Here is a 21,396-nt window from a genome sequence, read left to right as displayed (position 1 = left end):
GACCGGGGTTCGAGCCCGTCACCACCAAATACGGAGGATGCGGAAAGGTCAGGGAATGACTACCGCATATTCCCGGAGCAATATGGCCTTAGTTGCTAATGCTCCTAAAAAAAACCAAATAACAATAATAACAATAGCCTCATTTCAAGAAGGATGTAGAGCTGCTGGAACGAGTACAGAGAAGGGCAACAAGATTAGTGAATGGAACAAAGGGGTGCTCTTACGAAGAAAGGCTTAAGTTTTGCAAATTACAGTGTCTGGAGACTAGGCACCAGCGAGGTGATCTGATAGAGGTGTATAAAGCCTTGAATGGTTTAAGCATGCTCAATGCTGATGGGATTCTTCCTCTAGCTCAGAAAAATCACCTGAGAGAGCATAAATTCAAATTGAGGAAAGACAGATGTAGGGTAGACGTGCGGAAATTTGCCTTTAGCCAGAGGGTGGTTAGTTGGTGGAGGTTGATAGCCTAAATAAGTTTAAGACTCAGCTGGACAGGTATTTTGAACGAACAGAGGGGTGAAGTGGAAGTGTGTTTTTTTTTTTTTTTTTTTTTTTTTTGGCTGATGCTGCATAAGCTTGCTTTCTTGCATCAAATGCCTCTACTAATGCTAATGCTAATGTTATTCAAAGATAGCAGACTATAGCATTGCAGTGATACTGCAATGTTAAAAAGATCTGGACAGTTCCTCTAACTAATGAAATAAAAAATAAACGAAATTAAATAGAAATAAACTGTAAAGAGAATAGTTCATGCCTTGTATATGCTGTCTGAAGAAAACATCACAGAGCTGGTCCAAGAGGCCAGGCCTCTTGGACCAGCTCTATGATGGAAACATCCATCAGTATGTTTCTGGAAACATACTGATGGATATACTGATGGAAACATCCATCAGTATATATCAACCATTTGTAATGCAACTGAACATAAGCTGTGTCATGGTCACCAATGCAAAATAGCATTTAGAGTTCCCAGTGCGCTTTTATTTTCATCTACCATTTTAAAAAATGACTGAAATGGACTCTGTTATTAATCAGTATTCATGGACTCCAAAACAGGCAACAGCAGTTGGTGCCACGAAGTGAAAAATCTCACTATACAATGATTCATTCCAGTGAACTTGTTTGGGTGTGGAGATTGCCTGGAGAATGTTTCCTTTTGTAATGCATTGTCTCAGACATGAAGTTTGGCAGGGCAGTCTGATTGTATGGGCTCTCTCTGGTTCAGATTTGGTTTGGTGATTGTGGCAGAAACTATGAAGTCCATAATCTGCTTAAACAAATCAAAATGGACTTTCAAATCTATTCTCAGGAAGGTGATATGGAGGCAAAATTCTGATTGACACTTGCCATATGTTAGTAGAAACTCAAGCCGTCATGCAGATGGTAACATTAATACAGAAGGTGATAAAAGGTAACAATACACAGTAATGTTACCTTTTGTCATGCAAAAGGTAACTTTACTGTGTATTATGTTTTTGAATTAAAAGCTCTTTTTGAAAATACTTGGGTGTGTCCAAATACTTCTAGATATATACTGTAATATTGCCTGTATAACAGATGCTGATTAACTTGTGGTAGTGTAAAATAGCAATTCCAACATTGTTTTTTTTTTAATAATAATGGTTAGTTAATTATTTAGGTAAGTATTCATACCGCTTCATTTATTATGTATCTGGTGGTGACTCAGTTTAGATGGAGTATCCTGACTGAGTTATTGTTGCCACATAATAAATATCACTATAACAGAGCATAGAGGACCTTATAGTTTCCTGATTTTTAAAAAATACTACTTTGTTTATAACTTAGCTTGCGGTACCTAAAAGATGGAAGGCTTATAAGGAGGATATCATAGTAGAAACACAAACAACTCTTAGAAGCCGCACTCTCCAAAAATTGTACTATACATTATCCATGCAACATCTCACCAAAGAAGAACGCATTGATGCTCTTCTCTCATTAAAAGGTATTGTTAAGGTAAGATTAATATATATAATTTAATTACTAATTTTAATTAATTAAATGGTACAGGTTTCATTTTCTCTATTATCCTACTTTCAAAAATGGAAAGTAGGATTATGAGATCATAGTGCATTTGCGCACATGTGCATGTGTTGGAAACACTACCATCAGAATATTCTCTATTTCTTCTTGCATATTCTCTAATTTAATTTAGATGGAGTTACAAAGATGCTTTTTTACCTAAATGAGTGGTGCTTACAGTTTGAGCAGTGGGTGCATCTGTGTGCATACACACCCTCACACAGAGAAATATTAGCATTAGTAGAGGCATTTCATGCAAGAAAGCAAGCTTATGCAGCATCAGTCAAAAAAAAAAACCACTTCCACTTCACCCCTCTGTTCATTCGAAATACCTGTCCAGCTGAGCCTTAAACTTATTTAGGCTATCAACTTCCACGACAAGGGATGGAAGTCTGTTCCACCAACCAACAACCCAACGGCTAAAGGCAAATTTTCACACGTCTATCCTGCATCTGTCTTTCCTCAATTTGAATTTTTGCCCTCTCAGGTGATTATTCTGAGCAAGAGGAAGAATCCCATCAGCATTGAGCATGCTCAAACCATTCAAGGCTTTATACACCTCTATCAGATCACCTTGCTGGTGCCTGGTCTCCAAACATTGTAATTTGCAAAACTTAAGCCTTTCTTCGTAAGAGCACCCACTTTGTTCCATTCACTAATCTTGTTGCCCTTCTCTGTATTCATTCCAGCAACTCTACATCCTTCTTGAAATTAGGCCTCCAGACCTGTATGCAGTACTCAAGGTGAGGCCTGATCATTGCCTTATACAAGGGAATAATCACCTCCTTATCCCTGCTAGAAAAATTCCTATATATCATTGACAATACACCATGAGCTACTCTTGCAGCCCGTCTGCACTGCTCAGAGAACTTCATATCTGCCTGCAAAACCACCCCCAGGTCCCTTTCATTCTCTACCACTGTCAGTGTAGTACCACAGAGTTGATACGTTGCTGTGAGGTTGCTGTTTCCCATATGTAGTACTTTACATTTGTCAATGTTAAAACTTCATTTGCCACCTCTCAGCCCATCTGCTCAACCTTTCCAGATCCTGTTGCAGCAGCGTAGTGTCCTTGACAACCCTGCCAACCTTCATATCATCTGCAAACTCTGACATTAAGCTTGATATACCATCATCAATATCATTTATAAATACAGAAAACAATAATGGACCCAACACTGAACCCTGAGGGACTCCACTGATAACATTAGTCCACGATGAGCAGTGTCCGTTGATTACCACTCTCTGTCTTCTCCCCCTCAACCACCCCTTTATCCATAGCAGCAATTTGCCTCCAATGCCACACTGCTCGAATTTGTGCAGCAATCTTCCATGTGCAACAATATCAAAAGCCTTTCTAAGATCCAAGTATATAATATCAAAGTTATTCCCTGCATCCAGTTCTTTTGTGACTGCATCATAGTATCCAATCATATTCATCAGGCAAGACTTTCCCTTAACAAAACCATGCTGTGTCTGAGCTATAACTGAAGTCTTGTCTAGATGATCCTGCAGTGCTTCTTTAACCAATGCCTCCATTAATTTTCCTGGAACAGAAGTTAAACTAACAGGTCTATAATTACTTGTGTCAACCTTTGATCCTCCTTTGTGAATTGGGGTCACATTTGCACATCTCCAGTCTGTGGGTACCTCCCCTGAGTCCAAGGAAGCTCTCATAATTATGGCTAAGGGTTTGCTTACTTCCTTTGCTGCCTCCTTTAATATAACTGGATAGATCCCATCCACCCCGGGTGCCTTTCTTCTGTTTATCTTCAACAATTTCTCCTCCACGTTACTCTCAGTTATTGCAAGATTCTCTAGCTTACTGCCAGAGTTGAATAGACCTCTGGCATTCCCCTCGCTGAATAACTTCTCATGTGTGAATGTCGATGCAAAATATTCATTTAGTTTGTTAGCTACCTGAGCAGGATCATCAACAGTTGACCCATCGATATCAAGTGGACCAATCTGATTCATCCCCTTCCTTCTAGAGTTTACATAAGTAAAGAACTCTTTGCTGTTTTTCTTTGCATCCCTTGCCAAAGGTTTCTCGTAATCTACCTTCGCCTGGCCAACCTCCTTTGTAACTTGGTTACAGATCAACTTGTATCTATCATAGGCTTCTGTGTCATGTGTTAATTTGTATGTATCCCATGTATTTTTCTTCTCTGCCATATGTCTCATTAGTTCATCTGACATCCATTTAGGCCTAAACCTTAAACAGTATTTCTTAGTTGGTATGTAAAGCCTAGTAGCTTCCAAGATAAGTTCTTTGAATGCTTCCCATTTTGAATTTGCTGTTGGTAACATCATCAGTTGGTTCCACTGTATAGAATTTAAATACTGTCTCAGTCCATCGTAGTCGCCTTTATGAATGCAATAACCCTTCCCTTTACCCCTAATGGTAGTTTCCTCTTTGAGTAAATCCCACTTCAGCACACTGTGATCACTTCCACCTAGTGGTTCATTTATCTGCAGATTGATATACTGAGAATGGCATTTTTATTTCTGTCTGCCAACTTGAAATGGCTACCATTGAAATTATAAGCACCACTCATTTAAAATGCTTATGTTTGAAGTTCAATTCAAACTAAATTTACAATACATGTGAAGAGATCCTAAGATATCTTCGATGGGATGGGTTGGATTACTATGTTGTTTATTTTTATCTGCCATTTTGAAACAAGATGACTACTAGAACTAGTATGAATCAAATTCACAATATATCGAAGGGAATTCTGAAAGTTCCCAGTGCGCTTTTATTTTCATCTACCATTTTAAAAAATGACTGAAATAGACTCTGTTATTAACCTTGGTGAAAAAAGTGAAAAGTTTGTTCAGTTCTAATTAGAATCTCTTGTGCTCTCTTTATAACAATTACTAAAACTGCTATAAATAATCCATCCTTTGTGGTAAGCTAGTGAATCCATAATATTCAATTCAATATTCAATTCAGTTCTGAGTAATAATATATTAATTTTTGCCACCTTCACTCATTTGTAGAGATCTGAATTGATTGATCTGATTTGGTTTGAATCCTGTCAGAGACAGGAATTCCAAATGGCCCCTTCAACTGGGGCTGTAGTTTTCTACACTCTTTCCTTCCACACTCTCATGTTGAAGAATAAGATTTCTCCATGAGTTATTCTGGAATTTTTATTCCACACAACATGGAATTCAGCCCATGAACACAGTTTTATTGATAAAATCCACTGGTGCAATATGTCCTAGGATGCTGCTGCACCATAAAACCAAAATTAGCAAAAATTTCATTTCTAATTAAATATACTCTAACCAGCACAGATAACAGGGTAAAAACAACTGGTTCTAGATGTCTCCAAGATGGTGATGGCCAATATAATTTCCCTAAGTAAAGTTATTCTGTGAAATTCTATACATAAGTTGGAGATATTGGGCAGAAGGGTGCTAAAATCTTCATTGTTTTCAGTTTTCATTAATAATACTGATGATAGTATCACAGCTTTCATTTTCAAATTTGGTACACTTGCTCAGATATTTTAATAAAAATATTATTATTTACATGAAACTTATTTCAGTCTGACCTGATCTGTGATGATAAAATTCACTGTCACAATTTTTGCTGTGAATTTTGCTCCCATGTATGGTTAAAGCTGATCTGTAGTCAATGACCTTGTTCCCAAGTTTAAGAAATAATCTGGTGGCATATTGCCCCCTAATTCTTCAAATTTTCAGATCTCATCAGTGTCAAGTTGTTTTGTTTCCAGGTCCCTCTGGTAAATATAGTTGCAACTTGGATTCATTAACTTATAACTAAAAAAAATAATAATTGTGAAGTTTTTGGGATCTTATGCTATTCCTTCTTCATATGCACCTGAGCATTCTATTGTGTGAATATACCCTGATTTGTATGCAGAGCTACATACCATTATACACACAGCATAGTGGAAAATGAAGCTCACACACAAAATTGATGAATCAACTCTTTAAAAAAATGTATATTTTTATCTTTAAGCAGAATCTAATATATATTTCAGTACAATTTTACGATTTTTAAAGCTCTTTTATTTCCTGTGATACTTATGAAATTATTTTTGGGGAGTTATCAAAATGTGAGGTCTTCTGAAACACTACTGTAGTGCAAATGTGAGTCAGCTTATGACAATCTCTCTGACACACACACACACACACACACTCTGACACACACACACACACACACACACACACACACACACACACACACACACACACACACACACACACACACACACACACACACACACACACACACAGCTTTAGAAATTAGATACTTCCAGTACTCATTGTATTTGCTAATGATTGTTTTAAAAACTAAGTGTATAGCTCAACTTTGACTTCTGCAGAGTTACCATGTTGGATTAGAATCACTTTGACAATTTTCTGTAAAAGAAGCAAAGGCAGGATCCTGTAGTAACAAATGAGTACCAAATATTAGTAGTAGTAGTAAATGATGCAAGAAAGTAAGCTTATGCTGCTTCAGCCAAAAAAAACACCTTCCTGTACCACCTGTAAATCCCCTGTAACAGTTTGCCCAGTTCTTCCTTAAATTTATTCAAACTACCCACTTCCACAACTCCTTTGTTCCAACAATCAACTACCTACTGGCTAAAGGCAAATTTCTGCACATGCAATGCAAGTATTCTTCCTCAGTTTGAAGTTATGCTCCCTCTATGTGTAGCCTAAGCAGTAGGAAGGATTCCATCATCAGTTAGCTAACTCAATTCATTCAAAGCCTACAATACCTCAGTCAAATCTCCTCACAGGTGCCTATTCTCCAGTTGCTCCTGTCTACACCCGTTCCAATGCATCGTTCATAAAATGATACCTCAGAACAAGACCTGACCTAACCAATGCCTTGTGCAATAGGATAATTATCTCCTTATCCCTGCTGCGAGATTTGTTTATATCATTGACAAAAGCCCATGAGCTGTCTTAGCAGCTTGCCTGCACTGCTTAGAGAACTACATAGTTGACTGCACAGTAACCCCCAGGTTTTTTCTTTCTCCACTAACTTGTATGTAGTACCATACAGGTGGTACGTTAATATGGAATTACTGTTACCCATGTTACCTTATATTTGTAAAAGATAAACTTCAATTACCACTTCATAGCCTAACTCATTCTTGCAGTAGCATATCCTGATTACTGTCATTAACCACCATGGCAACCTTCATATAATCTGCAAACTGTGATATTAAACCTAATATGTTTTCATCAATATCATTAATAAATATACATAACAACAATGAACCTATCCCTGAATCCTGGGGAATGACTCCACTAATAATAATCCAAGAAGAGCAGTGCCTTTTAATGACAACTCTTTGTCTTTTCCTACTCAACCATACTTTTATTCATAGCAGTAACTTGCTGTTAATTCCATATTGTTCTAATTTGTAAGGCAGTCTTTTATGTGCACCAGTATTAAAAGCATTTCCAAAATCTAAGTACATGATGGCAAAATTATTTTTTGCATCCAGTTTTTTGTTACTGCATCATAGTATCCAATCAAATTAGTCAGACAAGATTGCCTCTTAACAAATCCATGCTGTGACTGCATTATAACTGCATTCCTGCCTTGGTATTCCTGCATTACTTCTTAAACCATGACTCCATAATTTTCCCTGGAAGGGAAGTCAAGCTAACAGGTCTGTAATTAACCTGTGTCACCCTTTGATTCCCCTTGTGAATTGGGGATATATTCACATATCTCTAATCCATAGGACCTCCCCTGAATCCAAGGATGCTCTCATAATTATGTCTAAGAGTTTACTAACCTCTTTTCCTTCTCCCTTAATATAACTGGATAGATCTCATCCACCACAGATATCTTATTTATGCTTAGCTTCAAAAGTTTCTTTTCCACTCTCCTCTCAGTTATCACAAAATCATTTAGCTCCCTGTTTGAATTTAATACTCTTCTGGCATCCCCTTCCCTAAAAAATTCCTCATTCATGAATTTAGATGCAAAATACTTATTCTGTTTGTCAGCAACCTGAGCAGGATTATCAACATTTAAACCACCGATTTCACATGGACCGATGTCATTCATCCCCTTCTTTCTAGTGTTTACATAAGTAAAGAAGTCTTTGCTCCTTTTCTTTGCATTCTTTGCCAGAGACAAGTAAGGAAGTCTTTGTTCCTTTTCTTTGCGAGAGACTTCTCATAATCTTCCTCGACTTGCCTTACCTCCTCTATTACTTGATTGCTGACTAGTTTATATCTACTATAGGCATCTGTATCACCTGTTGATTTATATGCATCCCATTTTTCTTCTCTTCTACATGAACAGTATCTCTGAGTTGATATAAAGAGTTGAGTAGCTTCTATGATTACTTCTCTGATTGCTTGCCATTTAGAATTTACTGTTTTCCTAGTGCAGAAAATTTAAAACTCTCTTTCTCGAGCCATTGTAGTATCCTTTCTGAAAGCAAAAGTCCTTCCCTTTTCCTTTGACAGTAGTTATATCTTTAAGTAAATCTGACATCATTACACTGTGATCGTTGTGAAGTTGCTGCTGGTAATCAGATCCAGGAGTATTGCTTTCTCTCATTGCCTCTCTAACTTAGTGGTGCCTCCATAGCCAGGTGGGCAGAAGCAGCAGTGCATAGCACGTGCTTCTTGATTAGACCAGGGTTCGAGCCCATGACCACCAAATACGGAGGATGCGGAAAGGTCAGGGAATGACCACCGCATATCCCCCGAGCAATATGGCCTTAGTTGCTAATGCTCCTAAAAACCAAATAACAACTCTCTGAAACAACAATGACAACTCTAACTTAGTGGTCCCAAAAAGGGACCACTAAGTTAGAGAGGCAATGAGAGATAAATCCACAAAAGTTTCACAATAAATCCACAAAATTTTCACAAATATGTGAGTGAACAATCCACAAGTTTCAGTCAATATCTGGAAATCTAAAATTCCCCATTATAAAACATTCTGCTTTGCTGGCCTCTTTATTTGTGTTTGTAGTTGTTCATTATACTCATCACAGTCATTTGGCCCATAAATTATTTCTTTATTTTTGGATTCGTGAGATTAATATTATGATGAAAGCTTTATACATGAGCAGCCATTGCTGATTTATCAAAGTTGACTTTTTGATAACCATATGTATTATGCGAGATCTTCCATTCTCCTGCAAGTTTTATACTGTTTTGCATTGTATCCTAAAACATTGCTACATTCCATGTATGTTGTGGATGAATAGGGGATGCTCTCAGCTGAAATTGTTTTGTATTTATTTGCTGCTTAAATTATTATTTATTTGACCTTATGCTTTCCTTGTAGTGAAGTCAAATCCTCATGAATAATTTTTTTTTTAAAGAATGAATTCAACACAGCATTTTTTTCATAGTCAGTTCATATGACTGAAATAAGCAGTATATGATATACTGCCTATACTTCACATACTTCATATCAGACTGAATAATTACTCCTAAGCTTTTTTTTAATTATTAATTAGCTTTAGAATAAATTTGTATCCTAAAACATTGCTACATTCCATGTATGTTGTGGATGAATAGGGGATGCTCTCAGCTGAAATTGTTTTGTATTTATTTGCTGCTTAAATTATTATGTATTTGACCTTATGCTTTCCTTGTAGTGAAGTCAAATCCTCATGAATAATTTTTTTTTTAAAGAATGAATTCAACACAGCATTTTTTTCATAGTCAGTTCATATGACTGAAATAAGCAGTATATGATATACTGCCTATACTTCACATACTTCATATCAGACTGAATAATTACTCCTAAGCTTTTTTTTAATTATTAATTAGCTTTAGAATAAATTTGGACTATTGTCCAAATTTCTCTTCAGTACGAGCCTTATAGGGATACTTTAATTTTAACAACCCTGTATATCCAAATATATGAAAACAAATATAGGAAACATCAGTTATTTGTAATTTTAAGGTCATTATGATTTTACACAGATTGTAACTTGGAGTTGCCGTTTCTTTTGCTTGTGGGATAATCGAGCAGCAGATCAGTGCCATACTGTTGGGGATTGGCCTGCACAAGATGAGTTTGTTTCTGTGAAAAGTAATGTTAGCTATGTGATCTTAGGGGGGTGCTGATCAGCACTTTCTCCTGTGTTGCACATTAAACTGGACTTAATGAAAAATATTGTGAAAGCTTTGGACAAAGAAAGTGATAGTTTTAATTATTTAAAGGAAAATTTTCCAAAATTAAATGATAAAAACTCAAAAGGACAAGAAATCTTTGTGGAATTTCAAATTAGGAAACTGTTGCATGATGTCAATTTTGAACAAAAAAAAAAATCCCATTAGCTGATAGCCTTTTAAATCCTTAGTTTGAAGATTTTCAGGTTGTAAAAAAAAGAAAAAACCATGAAAAACTAACAGAAGAACTGTTGCATACTTATAAAAATCTAGATTGCTGTATTTCTCACAGAATAACTTTTTGCATCTGAATATTCCACATTATATAAATATCATAGAACAGTGCTGTTAGGGAAGGTGAATTCAGAAATGATAGGTGATTATTGCAGCTTTTTTTTCAAAAAGGTGAAATCCTATGTAAGAGGGGGAAAAAAAAATTAATGAATTTTTAGCCGCTTTTGAATTGTTTTTCTTAATATTTCTATATTATGGAAGAATAGTAGTTTATTAATAAATGAAAGTTTATTTTCTTTGAAATAACATTATTTCAAAAAATATATTCTTAGCTAAATACTAAGGAAGGAGATGAATTTATGCATTGGTACTGCACATACATCATTTGTACTACCCAGGTAGGCGCCTCCGTAGCCAGGTGGGCAGGAGCAGCAGTGCATAGCACACGCTTCTTGATTAGACTGGAGTTCAAGCCCATGACCACTAAATACGGAGAATGCGGAAAGGTCAGGGAATGACCACCACATATCTCCGGAGCAATATGGCCTTAGTGGCTAATGCTCCTAAAAGCCAAAAATAACTACCCAGGTAGTATGAATGCATAGTTTCATTATATCTCATATTGTGAATCAACCTTCATAATGAGTTGCCAAGGTATTTCACTTCATTGAATTTGAATAAATGAATGATATCGATGAAGGTATATCAGGCTTAATGTCCAAGTTTGCTGATGATTAGTATTAGTAATGGCCGCATGGTGCAAGAAAGCCTATGGCTTATGCTGCACCAGCCAAAAAAAAAAAACTTATAAAACAATGATAAAAAAAAAAAAAACCTAATAATTAATAAAAGAAAAGGAAATTAAACCTATCATCCTATGCGTTTCCCTCACCCAAACGTACTATTCAGATGACCATTGAATTTCCCCAAACTGTCAGCCTCTACCACCCATGTAGGCAACTTATTCCAGTAATTTATAACTTGCTGGCTAAAATAAAACTTCCTGCAGTCCAATCTAAACATCTCCCCCCGTAACTTGAATTTATGTCCTCTAGTTCTAGCATCATTTATAATCTTGAAAATTTCATCCTCAATCATTTTACTGATGCCTCTCAGAGCCTTAAACACCTCAATCAGATCTTCTCTAAGGTGTCTAGTTTCCAAACTCTGCAAACCACATATTCGAAGTCTTTCTTCATAAGGACACCCTTTTTGCCGATCTCACCAGGCGAGTTACCCATCTTTGAACCCTTTCAAGAAGCTCGATGTCTTTCTTTAGGTACGGTCTCCATACTTGGACACAGTATTCCAAGTGTGGTCTAACAAAAGCCTTATATAATGGGATTATCATGTCCCTATCTCTACTTGCAAAAGTTCGATAGATCATCGATAGGACACCATGGGCCTTCCTTGCAACCTGTTTACAATGCTCAGAGAATTTCATGTCTAACCGTATCGTATCGTAACACCCAAGTCCCTTTCCTCCAGTACTGGGTTTAGTTGAACTCCACCAAGTGAATAAGTTATTTTGAGATCACCGTTTCCCAGGTGTAATACCTTACACTTTGTTGGATTAAAGCATAGCTGCCATTTTTCTGACCATTCCTGAAGTCTATCGAGGTCTCTCTGAAGAAGCTCAGCTTGATAGTGATCATTAACTACTCTACCAATTTTAACATCATCTGCAAATTTAGACATCAAGCCCTCTATCTCTTCATAAATATTGTTTATGAAAATTAAAAACAACAGTGGTCCTAATACTGATCCTTGGGAACCCCACTTCTTATCCAATCTGAGGAATAGCCATTTATCACAACCCTCTGCCTCCTGCCCTGAAGCCATCCTGTTATCCACTAAGGAATTTCCCAGTGATTCCAACCTGTTCCAGCTTATAAAGCAACCGCTCATGTGGGACTGAGTCAAAAGCTTTGCTGAAATCTAAATAAACAATGTTGAAATTATTCCCTAAATCCAGCTCGTGAGTGACCCTTTCAATATAGTGAACCAGATTTGTTAAACATGATTTTATTTTCCCTTTACAAAACCATGCTGAGTATCCTTGAGAATTTAAATTCTATCCAAATGATCCTGAATTCCACCCTTGATCATTGCCTCCATGATTTTCCCTACCACTGAAGTCAGACTGACAGGTCGATAATTTCCCACTTCACTCTTAGAACCACCCTTATGTATGGGAGTATCATTGGCACTTTTCCAATCCAACGGAATCTCCCCAGAGTCTAGTGAAGCTCGCATAATTAGTCTCAATGATTCAATGCACTCGCTTGCCACCTCCCTTAAGATTATAGGGTATATTCCATCAACTCCAGGAGCCTTACTGGCCTGTAGGCTCAAAAGTTTTTTCATTAAATAATCTTGCGAAATTTCAATATCATTAATTACATATTTTTCAACTTCGCTCCCACAATTTCCCATTGCCACAAAAGGTTTTTTGGTAAAGAAAGCCTGCACGAGAAGCACGCAAAAGTTCAATGAAATTTACGGGTAAAAGTATTTTGCCGTAATGGCATTTGTATTGTTGCTCGCTCGGTAAACAGATGGTGGGTGTTATCGGTCTGGAGTAGAAGTTGAATCCCACAGGAGCTTGAAACCCTCCTGAAGTGGAGGGGGGTAACCTGACCTTTTTTCTTTAGAATCACTAATTGAATTAACTAATTGAATCATGAACAGAGTCATATTGGAAGTTCTGGTATCGTAAAAAATGTTCGTAATGTAGTTTCACTGGTAAACTTTTTCGAAAATTGCTGTTCTTCTCGTTTTGGCTTCCTTTGCCTTTTTTTTTTTTTTTTTTTTTAATAAACAGTTTATCCACTAGTCCACCAGTGATTCTAAAGAAAAAAGGTCAGGTTACCCCCTTCACTTTGGGAGGGTTTCAGTTCCAATGGGATTCAATTTCTACTCCAGACTGATAACACCCACCATCTGTTTACCGAGCGAGCAACAAAACAAATGCTGTTACAGCAAAATACTTTTACCGGTAAATTTAATCAAACTTTTGTGTGCTTCTCGTGCAGGCTTTCTTTACCTTCGCCGGTTTTTCTTTTGTAAATATTGATGCAAAATAACTGTTGAGTTCATCTGCAACAGCAGCTGGTGTATTTAATACTATCCCCTTTCCCTTACGTAAAGGTCCGATCTGGTTTGTCCTGCCCTTCTTAGCATTTATATATGTGAAGAATTCTTATCTCCCCCTCTTTGCTCTGTTTGCTAGCGATTTCTCATAAACTGCCTTTGCTTGTCGAACCTTTTCTGTGGCTCTATTACAGATCATCTTGTAGCTGTTATAGGCTTCAGTACTTTTTATTGCTCTGTAACTTTTCCATTCCACCTTTTTCCACTCAAGTAATGTGGCAACTTCACTATTCATCCAACTTGGAACCCTCCTCATGGAGTATTTTTTTAACGATAAATACACATTCAAGGTATCTGTGATTAATGTTTTAAAAGCATACCACAGTTCAATTGTATTTGTTCTCTGTGCGATATCTACCCAGTTAATAGAGGCCATGTGGCACCTTAAGGCATCGTAATTTCCTTTTCTGAAATTATAACCCATTCCTTTGCCTTTTACTACTGCTACCTCTCTCATCATCAACCACCATAGAAATCCGTGATCACTTCCTGATACTGGTTCCTCTACTGTCAGCCCTGTTATGTCATCTGATTCATGGGTAATGATGAGGTCTAGGATATTCTTTTCTCTAGTACTTTCCCTGACATGTTGATACAAATAACAGTCATCTAGTTGATTTAAAAATTTTGTTCCCCATGTCGAGTTTCCTTCCCATTTTCTCTAATCAATTAGAGACAAATTGAAATCACTCATAATAAGACATTGACGCTTACTTGCCCATTCCATTTGCATGTCGAGGCTTTCGTCATAATCTTCACAATCACCTGGTCTGTAAATTACTCCTACTCGCATTATACCTTTGTTTCCAACTATCTCACACCATACTGATTCTATACTTGAGGTTGTCACAGACATTCTCTGAGATATGCCAGACAAGCTGTTCTTGATACCTGGGAGTCTAAAACGCTGATGGAACTGATATTCGGGTGACACTTAAGCCAAGTGGACCCAATTTCGGCAAATTCCGGACGGTCTATGACAGCCAAATCCTCTGCTTGCACCTTCACGATGGTGGGACTGTTAGTAATCCTGGGTATAATCTCCATGCACAAGTACATGGTGGGTGACCACCCAGGTGTGAACCAACGTAAGCAGGGGTCGAGGTGTGGCGCCCACACCACATGGAGGAACGCCGCCCCTCTATGTTACCAGGCAGTACTAGGTGGTAGATGACTCTCATCAACCGGTGAAATACCACCACTTTGCTTATTGGAGGCTTGAAGTGGTGGAACCCATGTTTAGTCTCTAGAGCTAAGTTCCAGCCAACCCTTCCCTATCTCTTCCATCATGCAGTATGATTGGTGATTTTTGAGGTTATGATGAATGTCGTGGCGAGATCCAATATTCCTTACATTTCTAAAACGGTGTTCGCAGGCCGGCCGCTAGATAGTACACTAGACCAAACCTATTGGTAACCCTCTAGGAGGCTTCCGGATCAGCTAGTGTATAATCTTGCTACCTCTACTCTGCCAGATAGTGACTGGAGGGAGTCCGAGTAGTGTGTATGCGGGGAGCAATGTCGAGGCCACGTTATGTCAAGGATCTGGGTATATTCTTACCACATGTACGCCATATCCAAAAATTTCATTACTTCATACAGCATGTCCCACCCACTTTTTCTTACTATTGAATACACCATGAATTGTCAAAATAATAGAGCAAGCTTATCTGCGAAAAGATCTAAACCTCCCAAGGATTTCCTAATTCATTTCACAAATATACGTGGTCTCAATTCCAATCTCAACGATGTCCATTTCCACTTGCAGTCTTTCAAACCCCATGTACTTTTTCTGACTGAATCTCAGTTATCAGTTGATTCAACTACTGCTCATCTCAGATGTCCAAATTATTTGCTGTATGATTCCTTTCGCCTCGAAGGTGGTACTTGTGCATATGTCCGTTCTGATATTCCCTGTCAGAGACTTGGCAATTTGGAATCTCCTCTCTTTGATCTTCTCTGGCTTAAAATCTCTCTACCTCATTGTGTCAAATTCATCTGTTGTCTCTACTGTTCTCCCAACTCCACTAATCACTTGGAGCTCTTTGACTTCCTCTCTTTGCAACTTTCCTAACAGTGAGGTCATTTTCCTTGGTGATTTTAACGTTCACAACTCCAGCTGGCTTCCGTTTTCTAGTTACACCGACCCAGCAGGTCAAGATGCTGAGGCTTTTGCAATTACTAATGACCTAGCACAGATTGTTCATTTACCTACAAGAATACCGGACAATCCTAATCATACAGCCAATACGCTTGATCTTTTTCTCACAAACAACCCTTCTAAGTACAAGGTCGAAGTGAGAGGTCCTTTAGGCACTTCAGATCACAACTTGGTGATTGTCTCTTCTCCAATGGAACCTTTATCTCATGGCTATTCCCAACCTCGTATTGTTTGGCATTACAAGAATGCAAAATGGGATGACCTGCGAGACTTCTTTTCTTCTTTTCCTTGGTCTGATTACTGTTTCAAAACTTCTGATGTCAACGTTTGCTCAGATCGTGTCAGTGAAATTATTCTTGCAGGAATGGAATCCTTTATCCCACACTCCACTTTAAAATCTCGTCCTTTATCTAAACCTTGGTTCTCCAACAAATGTGCTAAGGCTGTCCAAGAGAAGAATGTTGCATATCGTAACTGGCTTGTTTCTAATTCTTCAGTTTCATTTTTGCCTACACTAAAGCTCACAACAATTGTAAAGCAGTTATTAATCAGTCCAAACTAGAGTTTGAACAGGCTAAGAGTAGAAAACTTGCTTCTTGCCCTAATGGTAGCCGAGAATTCTGGTCTCTTGCCAAAGCTATTGGCCGCAACTTTTGCCCATCTCTGCTCCCACCTCTGTCCAAACCAGATGGTTCTGTTGTCACTTCAGCCAAGGATAAAAGCTGACCAGCTAGCATCCCATTTTTCTTCCAGCTCATGTATTAATGATCTTGGTAAAACACCTCCCACCATTCCGAACACGCTCCATTCAATGCGTTCTGTGGTCTTCCGTCAAAAGGATATCAGAAGGATTTTGATGAATCTTGATGCTAAGAAAGCTCCAGGTCCTGATGGTATTTCTCCACTTGTTCTCAAAACCTGTGCCCCTGAACTTACTCCTATTCTTTGCTGCCTTTTTTCACTTTCTTATTCCAAAGGTGTTTTTCCTTCTGCTTGGAAATTTGCTCATATCCAGCCAGTTCCTAAAAAGGGTGACAAATCCCTCCCATCCAATTATCGTCCCATTGCAATTACTTCTACTCTTTCTAAAGTAATGGAGAAATCAATTAACCGGCAACTCTTAAACTACCTAGAAACCTTCCGTCTGATCAACGATCGCCAGTATGGATTCCGTCAGTGTCGATCCACTGGTGATATTCTGGCTTATGTTACCCATTTTTGGACTAATTCAATGGAAAGGTTCGGTGAAACACAAGTAGTTGCTCTTTCATTCTCTACCACTGTCAGTGTAGTACCACAGACTTGATACGTTGCTCTGGGGTTGCTGTTTCCCATATGTAGTTCTTTACATTTGTCAATGTTAAACTTCATTTGCCACCTCTCAGCCCATCTGCTCAACCTTTCCAGATCCTGTTGCAGCAGCATAGCATCAGTAGTGCCCTTAACAACCCTGCCAACTTTTGTATTGTCTGCAAACTTAGACATTAAGCTTGATATACCATCATCAGTATTATTTATAAATACAGAAAACAATAATGGACCCAACACTGAACCCTAAGGGACTCCACTAATAACATTAGTCCACGATGAGCAGTGTCCATTGATTACCACTCTCTGTCTTCTCCCACTCAACCATCCCTTTATCCATAGCAGCATTTTTCCTCCAATGCCACACTGCTCCAATTTGTGCAGCAGTCTTCCATGTGGAACAGTATCAAAAGCCTTTCTAAGATTGGCTAGATTGGTGAATGGGACAAAGGGGTTCTCTTACGAAGAAAGGCTTAAGTTTTGCAAATTACAGTGTCTGGAAACTAGGTACCAGCGGGGTGATCTGATAGAGGTGTACAAAGCCTTGAATGGTTTGAGCATGCTCAATGCTGATGGGATTCTTCCTCTAGCTCAGAAAAATCACCTGAGAGGGCATAAATTCAAATTGAGGAAAGACAGATGTAGGATAGATGTGCGGAAATTTGCCTTTAGCCAGCGGGTGGTTGGTGGGTGGAACAGACTTCCATCCCTTGTCGTGGAAGTTGATAGCCTAAATAAGTTTAAGGCTCAGCTGGACAGGTATTTCGAACGAACAGAGGGGTGAAGTGGAAGTGGTTATTTTTATTTATTTATGTTACTTTTTTTTTTTTTTTTTTTTTTTTTTTTTGGCTGATGCTGCATAAGCTTGCTTTCTTGCATCAAATGCCTCTACTAATGCTAATGCTAATGCTAAGATCCAAGTATTTAATATCAAAGTTATTCCCTGCATCCAGTTCTTTTGTGACTGCATCATAGTATCCAATCAAATTGTTCAGGCAAGACTTCCCCTTAACAAAACCATGCTGTGTCCGAGCTATAAATGAAGTCTTGTCAGATGATCCTGCAGTGCTGCTTTAACCAGTGCCTCCATTAATTTTCCTGAAACAGAAGTTAAAGTCACAAGTCTATAATTATTTGTGTCAGCCTTTGATCCTCCTTTGTGAATTGGGGTTACATTTGCACATCTCCAGTCTATGGGTGAGTTCATGGAAGCTCTCATAATTATGGCTAAGGGTTTGCTTACTTCATTTGCTGCCTCCTTTAATATAACTGGATAGATCCCATCCACCCCAGGTGTGCCTTTCTTATGTTTATCTTCAACAATTTCTCCTCCACTTTCCTCTCAGTTATTACAAGATTATCTAGCTTACTGCCAGAGTTGAATACACCTCTGGCATCCCCCTCGCTGAATAACTCCTCATGTGTGAATGTCGATGCAAAATATTCATTTAGTTTGTTAGCAGAGTCATCAACCTGAGCAGAATCATCAACAGTTGAACCATCGATATCAAGTTGACCAATCTGATTCATTACCTTCTTTCTAGAGTTTACATAAGTAAAGAACTCTTTGCTGTTTTTCTTTGCATCCCTTGCCAAAGATTTCTCGTAATCTGCCTTCGCCTGCCTAACCTCCTTTGTAACTTGGTTACAGATCAACTTATATCTATCATAGGCTTCTGTGTCACGTGTTAATTTATATGTATCCCAAGCATTTTTCTTCTCTGTCATATGTCTCATTAGTTCATCTTACATCCATTTGGGCCTAAACCTTGAACAGTATTTCTTAGTTGGTATGTAAAGCCTAGTAGCTTCCAAGATAAGTTCTTTGAATGCTTCCCATTTTGAATTTGCTGCTGGTAACATCATCAGTTGGTCCCACTGTATAGAATTTAAATACTGTCTCAGACCATCATAGTCGCCTTTACGAAAGCAATGACCCTTCCCTTTACCCCTGATGGTAGTTACCTCTTTGAGTAAATCCCACTTCAGCACACTGTGATCACTTCCACCTAGTGGTTCCTCTATCTGCAGATTCTTAATGAATGAAGAATCACTACTGATAATCAAATCAAGAGTATTACTCCCCCTAGTTGCCTCCCAAACATGCTGATGTAGAAAACAATCATCCAATAAATCCACAAAAGCCTTGCTAGTGTGTGAGTGACCAACCCACCCAGTCAGTATCTGGGAAATTAAAATCCTCCATTATAAGGCTCTCTGATTTACTGGCCCACTCTATTTCCCTGTACAGTTTCTTATTATACACATCAGAGTCATTAAGCCTATAGCACACTCCTACTCTCAATTTTGATCTCCCAATGCTTATGTCACACCAAACTGACTCGACACTGCACTGTCCAGCGATGTGAACTGGCTTCTCTTCCTTGGGATATCCCAAGGAAGAGAAGATATCCCTCTGATATCCCAAAAATATATGCCTTTGATGGTTTGAGCAATACCTCAAATTCATCAAATTTATTCACCAAACTCCTAACATTGGTTAGTGTCCTTAACAACCCTTTGTATCATCTCCAAACTTGGACATTAATCTTGATATAATATCATCAATATCATTTATAAATACAGAAAACAACAATGGACCCAACACTGAACCCTGAGGGACTCCACTAATAACATTAGTCCACGATGAGCAGTGTCCATTGATTGCCACTCTCTGTCTTCTGCCACTCAACCATCCCTTTATCCATAGCAGCAATTTGCCTCCAATGCCACACTGCTGCAATTTGTGCAGCAATCTTCCATGTGCAACAGTATCAAAAGCCTTTCTAAGATCCAAATATATGATATCAAAGTTATTCCCTGCATCCAGTTCCTTTGTGACCACATCATAGTATCCAATCAAATTGGTCAGGCAAGACTTTTCCTTAACAAAACCATGCTGTATCCGAGCTATAAATGAAGTCTTGTCTAGATGATACTACAGTGCTTCTCTAACCAGTGCCTCCATTAATTTTCCTGGAACAGAATTTAAACTCACAGGTCTATAATTACTTGTGTCAGCCTTTGATCCTTCTTTGTGAATTGGGGTCACATTTTGCAGTTTATAAACTTTTCATTTTGGGACAGTTCATAATAGCAGTCATGTTATTATCCCACTGTGTATGTAATGTAGAAAACTTGATATTTTGGTGTATATAGTTTATATTTACTTATATCCCATTGTGTATAATAGGTGTTGAATTGTTTGATAAGGGTGAGGTTGAGCATAAGATCAACTGGTTGGATTTGTTTCTCACTTTGGTCCCAGTTCCAATGTGGTAGGACATTTATTTTGACTTGCACTATAGGTATATATTCAGTTAGTTTTAGAACTTGAACTGCAATTATATTTGTGGTTTGACCTCCTGTTAGCCCCAGTAAGTGTTTCGGGTAGAATGTGGATCCTGGCATGCCTCCTTGTGACCAGGGTTGGGAGTCGGGACCTGGTGTCCACTGCCCCCCCTCACCCGGCTGCAAAGTCTCCAGGTGCAAGCACTCAACATCACAACACGCATACATACCTACATATATACACTTGCTGGCCTTGACCTTATGCCTTTTCAGATGCTACAGCAGCATATAGGGGAACCCTGGAGACCACGATTAAACAAACATACCTCGACCTCCGTAGCCGAGTGGGCAGGAGCGGGAGTGCAGTAGCACACGCTCCTTGAGTAGACCGAGGTTCAAGCCCCTGACTGCTGAATACGGTCAATCTGCCAACCCGCACTGGACCAGCGTGGCAGATTATGGTCCATTTCCCTCAGTATGAATTGTTGAGGAGGCTTCCATCCTGCAGTGGGTTGATAATGGCTGCACTTTACTTTTTTTTTTTTACCTCGACCTTGTCAGCATCTAATAGTTCTACTCCCACTGAACAGAATTTCATATAATTTTATATTTGGCTCTTTTAGAAAGATTTGTCAAGCCATATAAAATATCATTAAAATTGGACTAATAGAAATCCAGCAATTATTATTATTTTTTTTTTTTTCATATGTGTCGCATAGGCTATCATATACTGTACTGCATGTAGTAGCTGAAGCATGATGTTGCCATGCACTGATTAGAGGAATGAATAGGCAGTGTAGGAGATATGCAGAAATTAAATGGTTCAGCTCTTGCATACAAAACAGTTGCTTTTTGATGAGCTTGGTTTTTTTTATCAGTTTACCAAATATATAAATCATGAAATATTACCATTTGCTCATTGTATTAATCACAGCTTAAGATCATATCATTAAAATAGGGGGGGGGGGATCTCACCACTTTTCTTTACATTTTAGCTGAATGTTCATGTACCTGTTACCAGCTTGTAGGAATGTTTGCATATGCACATATAGTTTTATGTGAATG

At 38.3% G+C, this 21,396-nt stretch overlaps 1 protein-coding gene across 1 annotated transcript in view; it reads left to right on the top strand.

Annotated features, from left to right (window-relative positions):
* Positions 1-21,396, top strand: part of LOC150086888 (IQ motif and ubiquitin-like domain-containing protein) — a 257,010-nt gene that overhangs the window by 131,023 nt on the left and 104,591 nt on the right. The window contains exon 7 of the mRNA XM_090371662.1: positions 1,807-1,974. Coding sequence (XP_090227788.1) covers positions 1,807-1,974 — 168 coding nt within the window. The remainder of the gene's footprint in view (positions 1-1,806; positions 1,975-21,396) is intronic.

The sequence above is a fragment of the Mastigoproctus giganteus genome, chromosome 4, assembly GCF_048544385.1.
Source record: "Mastigoproctus giganteus isolate SK-2022 chromosome 4, ASM4854438v1, whole genome shotgun sequence".
NCBI classification, from domain to species: domain Eukaryota; kingdom Metazoa; phylum Arthropoda; class Arachnida; order Uropygi; family Thelyphonidae; genus Mastigoproctus; species Mastigoproctus giganteus.
The sequence above is the reverse complement of the archived record's forward strand: the minus strand, read 5'-3'. Positions and strand labels throughout refer to the sequence as shown.